Source organism: Amblyomma maculatum, chromosome 1, assembly GCF_055883805.1.
Source record: "Amblyomma maculatum isolate TAMU_Amacu chromosome 1, ASM5588380v1, whole genome shotgun sequence".
In the NCBI taxonomy this organism is placed as follows: Eukaryota; Metazoa; Arthropoda; class Arachnida; order Ixodida; family Ixodidae; genus Amblyomma; species Amblyomma maculatum.
In genome coordinates, this window is record NC_139344.1 from 382888859 (window position 1) to 382901390 (window position 12532).

At 45.3% G+C, this 12532-nt stretch overlaps 1 protein-coding gene across 1 annotated transcript in view; it reads left to right on the plus strand.

Annotated features, from left to right (window-relative positions):
• Positions 1-672: 672 nt before the first annotated feature.
• The window catches only part of jeb (low-density lipoprotein receptor domain-containing jelly belly protein), a 157112-nt gene continuing 145252 nt past the window's right edge, over positions 673-12532 (plus strand). The window contains exon 1 of the mRNA XM_084587268.1: positions 673-1018. Coding sequence (XP_084443394.1) covers positions 673-1018 — 346 coding nt within the window. The remainder of the gene's footprint in view (positions 1019-12532) is intronic.

The window sequence follows — 12532 nt, forward strand, 5'->3', positions numbered from 1 at the left end:
GCGCGGCGCGCAACTGCCGACCGCCCCTTCGACGCGCGCGGGAGAAAGGCGCAGAGGACTTAGGGCGCCCCGGGCCTCTCTCTTTCCCATGTGTAGGCGCGAGCCAGAATGAAATAGCCGCGCCGCAGCCGACCACACACGGTGTGTGTCGCTCCGCGAGCAGTGCGTGTGCGTGCTGTCCCTCCCAAACACTCGAGAGCGGGAAACCGACTACCCCACCGCCACCATGCTCGTCGCGCCGGAGCCATTCGGCTACTCTCTGCTTACTCGGTGCGCTGCGGCTCTGCGCGCTGCCGCCTAACTAGCTCGCGGCTGCGCGTGTATTTTGTTTTTTCACACCGCCCCCCTCTCTCATAGTTTGCCACCACTCTCGGCCGTCCCGTTCGACGATCGCTCTTCTTCAGCCGGTAGAGAACACGAGGATTCTGCACTCACGACGAAGAGAAGCACCGCTGCGCAGTGAGAGGATAGCAGCAGAAGCTCTTGTGACGGACGCTGCCCGACCTTTGTCAACGGGAGCAGAACCGGCCGTCGCCCTCAGCGAACTGAACCGAACTCTGCTAGAGGCATCGTCACCGAAGGCCACCTGTCGCTATAGCGGAGAGTTCGAATTGCTCGGTGTCATTGAAAACTGTGGTCGCGTAGCCGCCGTTTGCTGAACGGATACTCATCATGCGTCTCTGCTTGATGCTCCTGGGAGCCCTGTGGCTGTGCAGTTGCGAGGCGGCCAGGATCGGTTCGCCGTCGGCCATGCGTCAGGCGCTGTGGTGGAGACCAGCGCTGCTAGAGCGCCAGGTGAGGGCGGGCTCTTCGGCGGGTCCCATGGCCATGGCCAAGACAGGGTCCTCACTTGGCCCCGGTTCCTCGTCGACGGGTTCGGCCGCCAAGGCCGGGTCCAAGGCCGGCAACCCTGAAGCGCCCGGCGAAGTGGCTCACACCGATGCCGGAGCCTCCTCCAAGGCACAGCAGTCTGTCAGGTCACCGCGGGGAGCCAGGCAGTACGACGTTCCGCAGATCGGTGAGTGCAGTTCGGGTCCACTGATAATCGCGAGTGGGATAACCTGCTATGCCGATGCCACGCCGGCAGCAAAGCGTGGCGTCAGCTGCTGGCTGTTTGATAGCAACAGGCATGTCGGACAGCACCAAAACGAAATATCAGCGATGTTTTAAAAGGTTAACTCTGATCATTCTTATCTGCTTAAGCTTGACGATAATTCTAAAACCAAGGGTAATTTGCACTAGTAATATGTTCTGCATGTCTTGTTGCAGCATGTGCCAAAGAGAATCTAATTACTGAACATATAGCAATACCTGTTGCCACTTCGAGTATAAAAAGAAAAAAAAAAAAGAACTTTGGCCAGAGAGCACTTGGATTATATAATTCATGCCTACCTCATTAAGCTTCAAAAGAAAAGTTGACATTTTATTCACTTTCATTAAAGCGGAAGCACGTTTTTCTTTTTCTCTGTTTATGCTTCAACTGTTTCAAAAGCTCTAGTAATCAATTCCCGAGTTTTATGGAGCTGCGCAGGCAGCTATTTGTGTTCCGTCTGGCGCAAGAAAGTGTCGTCATATCTGCCGGTAATTATAATAAATTCAGAGTAATCTGTAGATACGACCGTACGCAAACTCTTTCAGAATGACTAGATCGCATAAGGCTAGGATCAATAAAACACAAATTTCTTGGACATGCGGCTGACATCGACCCATCTGAGCCCTTTATTAATCTCGACACTTGAGCGTGATGACGTTTACTGGTATGGGTTCTTCGTAAGACACGGAAAAGAATAAGTTCTGCCTATTTTGTCGCAGAAACGTGCAATGGAATTATGTGCTCTGCAGTAATTCCCCAGGTTCCTATATTCTGAACCATATCGATCATTTATGTACAAAAGACAAAATTTTCTTCACAATGTTTTGTAACGTGAACACAAGAGCATGATCGATTTTTTGCATATATATAGTATTGCATGCCGCTAGGTTCGAACAAACATCGCAAGTTTTCCGTCGCTCGTGCGTTGCTGCATTTACTTTTCTGGAGCAACAGCCAGCAATGCAATTTTTCTGAGGACTTCAAAAATGACGCGTTCAGTCATGAAATCGCTCGCTCAACAGAGACAAAACTGCTAACGTTCCAAGAGGGTCGAAGGTACGTCGACCTTGCAACTAGAGGTTGCGCCCGTGAAAACGACAAAAATGTCAAGAACCGTAAATCAGGCTTTTTCACCTATGCCTCTTGAATGTGGAGAAGCCTACCCAAAAGCAGCAAGAAAGAGCTGAAGGGAGAAGGGGTGACTAAGTTACTTTCCCTGCGTCCTACGGCGCTGTTGCCGGAAAGAAAGGAAGAAACGTGACGAACTGTTGCAGAGACTAAAATACGTTTTACTGACAAAAATATATTAACACTGAAAAAGGAAATGGCACTGACACCGCAAAAAAAAAAAAAAGTTCCGGTCGACAATTTTGTGTGATACACAAATTCTTAGATAGCAGATTTATTTCCTTTTTTTATTTCATCTGCTACATGTCCAGTTTATAATGTAATTCATTCATTTGAGTTTGTAGGCAGCGCATCTCTAATGAATCACCTAGTATTATATATACAATGCACCTGTAACTGCTTAACCATAATCTTTTAAAACACCGCTTAATATTTCCGTCCTGTTCTTGAAGTATAGTCATCTCCCGTCACTCGTGACAACCCTGCACCACAAAATATGCACCGTTATTTACGTCGCAAACATCGCTAATGAGCCTGCGAACGCCATTACCTTTACCCGCTGTCCTCTGAAGTATCCGGCCGTTGAAAGCATACTTTGTGAAGTTTGTAAATGTCTCCTTAATGAAATCAGAGAATCCAGTAAAGGCTGTATACGATGATTACGAGTAAGAAACAAAGTTGTATTATAGTGCCGTGATATATGCGTCGAAAGGTGCAGCAGATGCCCAACAACCTTCGTCGCTCGTATTACGTTATCTATGTTAAGCGTGTTATGCACCAAAGGAACACATTGAAACCCATAGTTTTAGGTGGTTACTGAAGCTAACTTCCGTTCTGCGAGCATGGCTTCAATATATTGCGCACATCATGTCCTATGACAAACGATTCGACTTCAATGATTGAGATCGCAAAAATAGAGAGGCTAGATAGAGATGGGTTATAAAGAAGAAAAAAAAAAAGCCGGAGAAATTGGCATGGGTTAGTATTCTTTTGAGATTATAAAGCCCAGAAATTGCTTCCACGCAAACTAAAGCAACCTAAGCTGCGTGAAATTTTGAGTGGGTGGTCAGCAATATTTTCAAATTAGTTAGCTGCTCAGGGTTTCCTCATCGATCAGTGCAATTACGTCCTTGTGTACTTTGTTTCCCACACTCCATACCAAATCAAATAAATAAGAGAGAAAAGCCGCTTGGTTGCTGCTCAGGTAAATTCAGTATTTGGATAATGTTTCCGACAGTTGCGCTAAGAGCTCTCTCAGCTGTAGTCCATCACATGGATGATAACGCAGCGAAGCATCACATTCGCATTAAAAATGTCACAAAAAAGGACTATGCAGCGGTATGATTTTATAAAAAAAATACGCATCATTGAATATAATAAAATGAAACTCTTTTTTTTTTCGTTTGCTGCTTTAAGGAGCAATAGCAGTAAAACCATTCCTATGTTAGATACCCATTCCAAATCTACATTCACCAAAAGCCCACTCAATCTTTTTACTCGGTGCACCTCTTCAGCAAGCCCTCAATACGAGTTCACAATTTCGAGGCGGTAAACTGCCAGCGTCCAACGCCATCATCTTTAAAGCTTCTATGCTAATTTCCTGCCCTTAATCCTAATTTAATGTTGGCAATTATTATTACTGTCTTTGGGAACATTATTACGGCATTCCTCTCATGTTGTTTTTTACTATGTGGCAGAATTTAAGCAAAGGCACTCAACTTTCTGCCAGTGAAAAACCAATTCAAAGCGTGCCTGAATCCGTCTGCGAAAATGTAAGCGGTATTACATATATAAATGGGCCTCTAATATATATACTGATAACGGTCTGCCTTTTGTACAAGTGTCCAGATGTTCGAGAAATATCGCTGTAATAAGTATACGTAGTCACATTGCACCTATATCTCAGTTGTTGGACAGAATCACTCAGCAATTTCCCACAGAAGCCACTACCACGTCATGGGCGCTTCTGAAAAATTACCTAGATAATTAAAGTGGTGCCATCATCTCACTGAGCGTTTTTATATCGAGCGCTTCATCGACCCATGGAATGCCGTGAAGATGAAATATCCTTCTTAGCTTAGCTAGCGTTGGGCCGAAAACGAGGATTCTGTCAGAGATTTATGTTACAGAGGGTGATGCACGAAGACAAAGAGCGCAGTACCTACACAATTAAACATACCGGAAGAAAAACATGATTCCGCCGGCTTTCTTTTTAACACGGTGCAGAGAAAATGAATATTGTACCCGGAAGCTAAAGGAGCAAAAAAAAAAAAAATAAAGAAAACTTTAGAGGGCTGTTACGCTCAGCGAAATCTCACCAAAACTCGCGAAGACAATAAGTCGTAGGAAAATTTGCATGGCCGTAATTATAAGTTGTTGTGCCCAGCCATACTGTGTCCACGTGCAGCGGCCGTTGTGGAAGTAAAGGAGGAACTGGGACTTGCCAGGGCTCTGTTCCGAATCCGGAGCAGTGGGTCAGCGTGACCTGGTTAAGGACGGCTTAATTTGCCACAAGGCCACGAGTCGACATTAAACTCTGGTGGCTTTCATTTGTCTCAGCAGCGTGTCTAATCGAGAAGAAGCACGAAATTATTGCGGGCTCTCCCAGTTGTGGAAAGTAACGAGGAAATAAAGAAGAAGAGCAGGTTTAGAGAAGAGCTGTTTAGTTTCATACGATATGCATAGTTGAACGGCTTAGTAATTTACTCTTCCTGGTGATTCTTCTAATTGAGGGATTTGTTGCAGTTTTTTTGAGAACTTCTTGACTTTGCCAAATTTAGGCCCTGTACTTTGAATAAATGCAGGCATTACTGCGTTCCCTAGAGTTGTTCCTTGAGTTTCTGCTGTTACTACAATTGAGGACGAAAACTTATTTATTGTCTTTTTCTCATCCACTCCCGCGTGGTACCAAACTCATTTTCCATGATGAAAATAATATATTTCTACTTTTTCGAGTTTACAATTTTCGAACTTCTGCATCGATGAAAATCCTACAATATTATTTGTTTTTTTTTAAGTGCTTTGACTTGAAACTGATAAAAAATTAAAAAAACAAACTCTTGGAGTGACTGTAGGGCGCGTATGTGCAAGTTTTCAGGCCAGTTTGAAGGCGAAAACAGCATTCTGCGATGACTGCATCAACAGCTCTCAGTGTTCAATAAAATTTCGAAAGTATAGAAGAAAAGTTCTACCTGGTCGTCCTATTTTGATAGCAATAGCAAACCCGCATAAGAGAGCCCCGAGACAGGTTCAGACTTGCCTCTGGTCACTTACACGTTTCCGATAGACTCGCTTTCACAAACTTGCACAAACGAAAACGAAATTACTTTGATCATTTGTACTCCGTGGTAGACTGTCTGCTTCCCAAGAAGAAATGCGTGCCCAAGACATAGCTCATTACTTTGCCTCACTTAAAAAAAAAAAAAAAAAAAAAAAAAAAAAAAAAGGGTCAGCTGAGCTCACGGGATCAAACTCCCTTTCTTCGCATTGCCTCAGGGTGCGTACCACAGGCACGTCAAGCACGCGGCTAAGCCTAAACCGGAGAAAATTGGCCTAGAAACGACTTGGGAGCCCCGTCATAGTGTCCAAGGCTCGAGGCCGTCGAAAGAAAGAACCGCCGAGCCTTTTCCCTCGATACACATCACAGTACGTCTTTGTTCTCGAGGCAAGCTGCGGCGGAGGGCGGCAACAGGCTATTCTCTTTTTTTTTTTTTTTTGAGGGGGGGGGGGGGGGGGGGGGGTTCTCGTTCGCTAACAAGAAAAGCGAATGGCGCATTCTTACGCACGCATACAGGCTCGCCCGCATTGCGCTCCCACTGCAGTGACCAAATCCTTTCCTCGCTGTGCGCGGACTCGGATCTCACAAAGGCTGGCTAGTCCGCCCGGCGAAGAAAACCATGGTGTCCGAAAGGCGTTGCGAAAGTCACCAGGGCCGGGGACGAAGGCACGACGGTTCTGTTTTTACCGCCTTCCCTCTAGCTAGCCTTTGCAGCTTTCGTACAGGAAGATATGGGCCGTCCTGACAGCGCCTCTTTCCGTACACTAGGCATATAGGAAACGAAAGCTGTGCTCTTCAAGGAAAATCTTTGATTCAGTGGACATTCGGCTTGAATTTTGTTGTGAAGGCCGTGAAAATGTTTAATTGTAAGTCTCTTTTGAAGAGATCATCTAGCTCTTAATTTTCGTCATTATTTGTACCATAAAAAAATAACCTGGACCACCTCCAACGCCTCCTCTACCTCCGTCATCGCCACCACTATCTTCGCGACGTATTTAATTTCCAGAGTACAACATATAAGGGCAAACTGTGCCATGAAGATTAAGCACGAAATATGTCGTTTCTTGCCAGAGAGGTCGGATATAAACAAGAATGGGAATACATAGTTGCTTGAGAGTGTTTGCAGGCCTGTTGATGAGAATAACGTGATCGCAGCTGAGCTCACGTGATGGATGTAATTGGGCCGATGGCGATGACTGTGACTGCTGTCAGCTCATGTAGCGTGCTGTTTAACGAAGGGCAGAACAAATATATAAGGAGCAGGGGTGGTTGAAACGTTGTGCAACAGAAAGGTCAGAATCGGCCACAGCGGAGCTCTTAGACCACAGCAAACGATGCAGTAAGTAGAGCAATACAATTCGGTTATTCCGTAGCGAAGAAAGAAGAAGAAACAAAGTAACACACCTGCAGAGTAAAACCAAGCACCGTAGACAACCACTGATCCACCACATTTCAGCATTACAGAATCTGCAGCAAACACTCGCCCAAAATGGCAGTGCCTGGAGCCATAGAATATAAAAAAATAATAGGATATTTTCCGCCGCGGTGGCGCAGTGGGTTGGCGTTTGACCGCTGCCCTAGAACGCGAGATCAAATCTCGGCCGCGGTGGCCCCTCTTCGATGGAGGCGAAAAGCAAGGAATCCGTGTTCTGTATAACGTCGGTGCAAGTTAAAGAATCCCAGCTCATAGGTTATCTAATTTCCCGGAGCCCTTCACTGCGGCGTCCTCACATCCTGAGTCACTCTGGACTCTACGGCTCTATAACCCGAATCAAAGTGAAGGACTGGTTATTTTATTTTGCCACGATATCAGTGTTTAAGAGAATAATGACTTTTGTCTGCGTATTAGAGTTTTATCCTGATATCTCGAGATTGCTTCTATATCTGCGACAAAGTTTACACTGCACTCGTCACTTGTGAACCAGTCTCCACGAATAAAGTTCGTATCGTCTCAATGATATACTGTCCTTTACTTAATCGAGCCAAGGACACAAAACGCATCCGATTTACATATGAGCCATTAAGTCGACATCTTCAATCGACACGCAAATAGAGCACACAGTCGCACGTTGCGAGATAACAGAAGGCAATTCTCTTTCATATGCGCCAAATGCTCTTTCCAGTGACAAGACGTCATCGGCATTGCGAAAAGAAACAATAACATATAATTTCAAAACAACGGTCCACGAACACTTCAGACAAGGATGCGGCAGAAACGCTGTAATATCAGCGAAGATCAGAGGGTATACCCTAAAAACGAACCGAAAACGATCGCAATAATAATGACCGGCGCTTGTATCGAGGCCTGTTTCTAACTTTTTGCATCGATGACTTCTTTTCCTTCCCATTCAAGCGACGGCAGGGTACCAGAAAAGGAAACAGACCCGAGTCGGGAGCCATTAGGACGACAAATTATTGATCGCGCCGCAGTAGCAACAGTCCTATTGAGAACCGCTCTTCTCTCGCCCAGTTCTCCGCCTCCTCGCCCTTTTGTTCCCTGTTCTGTCATTCTTTCCCCATTATTCTTTCCCGTTCGTGAATGGACGTATCCGCTTAGCAAAAAAACAACGAACCAACGCTTCGCCTGACCACGCTGTCTCTCTCCCCCAACTCTCCTGCCTTTTTTTTTCCCTCACTCAAAAAAAATATAACTTCAAAAAAGATGTGGAGTGAAGCGTAGCGCAACGCGGCAGATGGCTCTGGCGTTCTCGCATCGCTCTGTCGCGGATCCTGTTCGCTGAGCAAGGAGGTGCTAGGAAAACTACACGGAGGGGATATTGTTCTCTCTCGAACGTCGTGAGCATCTGCACATGCTATTACGAGTGTTGACTTAAGCCCACGAGCCATTCTTGAAAATATCCAATCTTGTTTTCCACGTTGACACCCTTCGGCGGTGACACTCGCCTGACCGGTTATACACCCGCGGTAAACTGCTGTAGGTGTTCAGAACGAGAAAAGTTGAAGCCATCGAAAGGTTTACACGCGGAAGAAAGATTCGAGCCTAACTTTCCACGTGGCTGACTTACGGATATTGTCCGGAAGGTGAGCTTAGAAGATCGGCTTTCACGCCGGCCAAAATCGACTGCGCTGCGCTTTACAAGCTCACACGCGTAAGCCTGTTCCCCCCACCCCCACCCCCTCCCCCTCCTTTTTTTTTTACTCATACCATAATGTACCCGTCGCAAATCATTCAAGGAAATCTGCAACAAGCCTAAGAGGTTCCCGGAGGACCTTCCTTCCCGAACCTTCCCACGCCTGTCCACATTGTGCATTTCCGGGTGGTGGTGGTAAAAACTTTAATTTCCAACAGATACAGGGCAGGCGTCAATCTACCCGCCGACACGACGGCCTGGAGCCCTTTCCTAGAACGAGTTTCCTCGGCCGTGTGTCGGATGTCAAGAAATGATTTGCTGCTGTAACCTTACCTGAACTAACCCCACCTGGAGCCGGAAACGCGATCAAGGATCAGGTCAAGCGTAATGAAGCCATGAAGCAGCAATGAAGCTAAAACTAGCGTTTTCGAAGCTCCGCAGTTCATGCCAAGGCGCCCTTTATACACGTGCTGGTATATTGCTTTAAGAAAAAGCAACACGCTTGGAGTAACACTGATGCGTTATCATTTGGCACAAGAAAAAATGTTAGAAGAAGGCTGAAAAAATGTAATAATGAAACTGAATATCGTTCAATTTCAAACATGGGCGCAGCGTGCATGGAGGTATGGTAGGAAGACGCTGTCGCATTAAAAAAAAAAAAAAAAAAAAAAAAAAAAAAAAAAAAAAAAAAAGCTGGTTACAGTAAAAGGGAACACATGTGGTCGTAGCTTATAAAAGGGCTTAATCACACATCTTGGTGCATTATGAAACACGGATAAGGCATGGTTAAGCATACATAGAGAAACCAATTACTTCATACACCCACAGGTTACCTTGAAAAACCTGAGCACAAATGAAATTTTGGTTCAAAGTATAAGATTAGCCAAAGCTATCTAGAATGATCGCTCTGGTGATTCCAATCAGTCGTTCGTTCCAGCACTTCTGAAAAAAAAAAGAAATATTAAGGAAGGCTGTGCACGCAATGTCTAAAGGTTGTTGGGACCATTTTCATGAGAACAAGCGTTCACTGTCACCCTAAAAACGCTCACAGTACGTGATACCATTCACAACAATCCAGTATGTTTGTCTGGCGTCGTTTTAGGCGCTCCAAATACCCAACAAGCTCGAGGTCCGTCCTGCTTTCGCGTGACTTCCGAGTATCACTTGAGCCTCACGGTCATTAGCGTTCTACCGCTTAGGAATCGAACGTAGGGAAAAAATAAAAAGGAATAATACAAATTACACATACAAATAGAAGTGCAGAATAGTAGGACTAAACAGGTTCTAAACATTTCCCGTGCCGTCGTGTGCCTCGTTTTTCTTGTTCTGCGAATTTTCCGAGTCCTTTATTTGACATATAACAACGCGAGAAGAGTGCATAAACCCCGCCTCTGCAATCGTACGAACGTGAGAGATAATCAGAGGAAAAAAGGCTAATGATGTGCTTATTTCTGCTGGGAAATAAATTGTTTAGTGGCAGCAGTTGGTGCGAAGAATATAAAATATTCAAGTTAGCACTTCATTTTATTTTTTGTGTGTTCTAAACGAGAACGCTTTGTGTTGACGCCTATGAACAGGAAATTAACACTTCACTTGTTTTGGTACGCACTTTAACGAAAACATCAATGGCAAAGGCGCCTGTATAGCTTGGCCTAAACACTTTCGAAATGAAAGAGAAGCGTTCAGTCGAGGAGAAAATAACCTGTATACTCTGAATGCTTGAATGTTTTGAAAGCCTACTTTTACGTCCAAACCAAGTCACACTGCAGGAAGCTCGCAGTGACGGCGGGCATTGGGTTTTTTTTTTTTTTTTTTTTTCAACAAATCACGAAAAGCGAGCCGCAACATCCGGTCGAAACTATTCAGTTTGAAAGGAGGGTATTAGGTACACCTCGGCATTGTTTGAAACTTTTGCAGGTGACATGCCCGTTTAGAGTTACCCGTCTGCGCGTTTCGGGAGCTGCATATTGGAGCGACTTTCTTAAAAGCTTACGTCAGCATACTTGTTTTCTCCTATCCAACGTTCCAGTTTATTTTCTTAGCTGCACTGCCTAGATTTCAGGGGATTTCCATTGAACAAACTTGTACGGGTGTACATTATCAAATTTGCTGTCCACTTAGTCCCACTGAAAATATATATTGTGGCTCTTGGCGACCACTTTGGGCCAATAATCTGCACAATATACAAGCCTTTCTTATACGCATGTATAACATTTTTTCGTAACCCAAGACATATCCCACTTCTGTTTAATATACGGTAAGGGACGAATTTATAATTCCTTCAGTGTTTATGAGTAGCAGTAATCTAAGTTGACAAAAATGAACAGCAGAACGAAATTTTTATTTCTCTAGCGTTGTTTCTTTATTTTACGCTCCTTATACAAAGAACACAAAAGTGATTATATTTCCATAATTATCAATGCTTGCCAACTCACCACGGGTTGTAATTATCATTTTTCTACTGACGTACGCCACTTTATTATAACTGAATGACTTTCCAGATATACGTTCTTATTGTTGTCGAGAACACAGGCCGAACACTACTTAACCCTCACCTGGTCTTTTACTAAAAGGCTTTATATGTTTCACCCACGCATACATCTGTTATTCTTTCGTATTAGCCGTAAAAAAGTTCCCCAATGTCACATTTCTCTACCCTGCCAAGCCAGAAGCTAATGCGGGCTTTTCCAAATCGACGCACGTCTCAACGCTTTAGCCCGAACGCTTCCGTAGTTTCGTTAATCCTGGACAAATTGAAAATTACGCCCCAAACTCGCCTCGTACAGTTAAGCAAGTTGCGACGTCATTGCATCCCCAAAAGGCGAACGTAATTAGCTGCATCTCAGCCTCAATTCCGTCCACTGGAAACGACGACTGCAGCGCCCTAGCGTCAAGTCCGCGTATTTCATGCATCGCGAGTTCTGCCACGGCGCGCTCCGAAGCTTCGGACCCGGCAACGACAGCGCTTCGCCAATGGCATCGCTGGGTCCACCGATACCCGTCCCCGAAGTGTCGTTCCCATCAAGTTCTTTGTGCAGCCGCCGTAACGACGTGTCTCCGACGCACCCTGGGATTAATAGCGGGAATCGCTCGGCAGGGAGCCGCACAGGAGAACAGAGCGGACGGCCGTGGTCATTGCGCCTCACGCCAATGAACTTGGCACATTGCGATGGCAGTGAAGTCGCGTTTTGCTTTTTCTCGGTTCAGGCACACTTCTTTCGGATTTTACGTCGGGGCTGTTGGCATTACTCTGGGGAATAAGCGTTCGTGTTACGTTCTCCCAAGGAAGAGACAAGGACAGGCACGCCATTGTTGGCAGACGCCTAATATTGTTACCAACGTTACAAAATAGTTTACAGAATGCGGTAAAAGAGAGAACGAGAAGAAAGCATGATAGGATAGGATAGGATAGGATAGGATAGGATAGGATAGGATAGGATAGGATAGGATAGGATAGGATAGGATAGGATAGGATAGGATAGGATAGGATAGGATAGGATAGGATAGGATAGGGTGGGATAGAATATGATAGGATAGGATAGGATAGGATAGGATAAAATTTATTGTTCTAGTTTACAGATATTATTGCCGACAGAGTTCTTCCATCTTTTCGTCGCTGGCTCGGCTCTGTCTCACAGGTTGGCGCCCCTATATCAGGGCACCACTGAGTTTTGCTGCTCGCCGGCAATGGATGACCAGACCTCTTTGGAGGATTGGTTTGCCGCTGGAGATCATACTCTCCTACTGTTCCGCACTCAGATTTTCTAGATTTTGCAAAGCTTCGTTTCTGTCGAATTCCCAAGTGATGTGATATAGGATGGGTATAGCACCGCACCATGAAAAAAGCGTCTCTGTATTGGTTGGAGAGCATTTTGCTTAAGATGTGTCAATTAGGGAAGGTCCCAGCAGGTTCCAGCAGGCGGAGTAAACATAAAGCTTTTT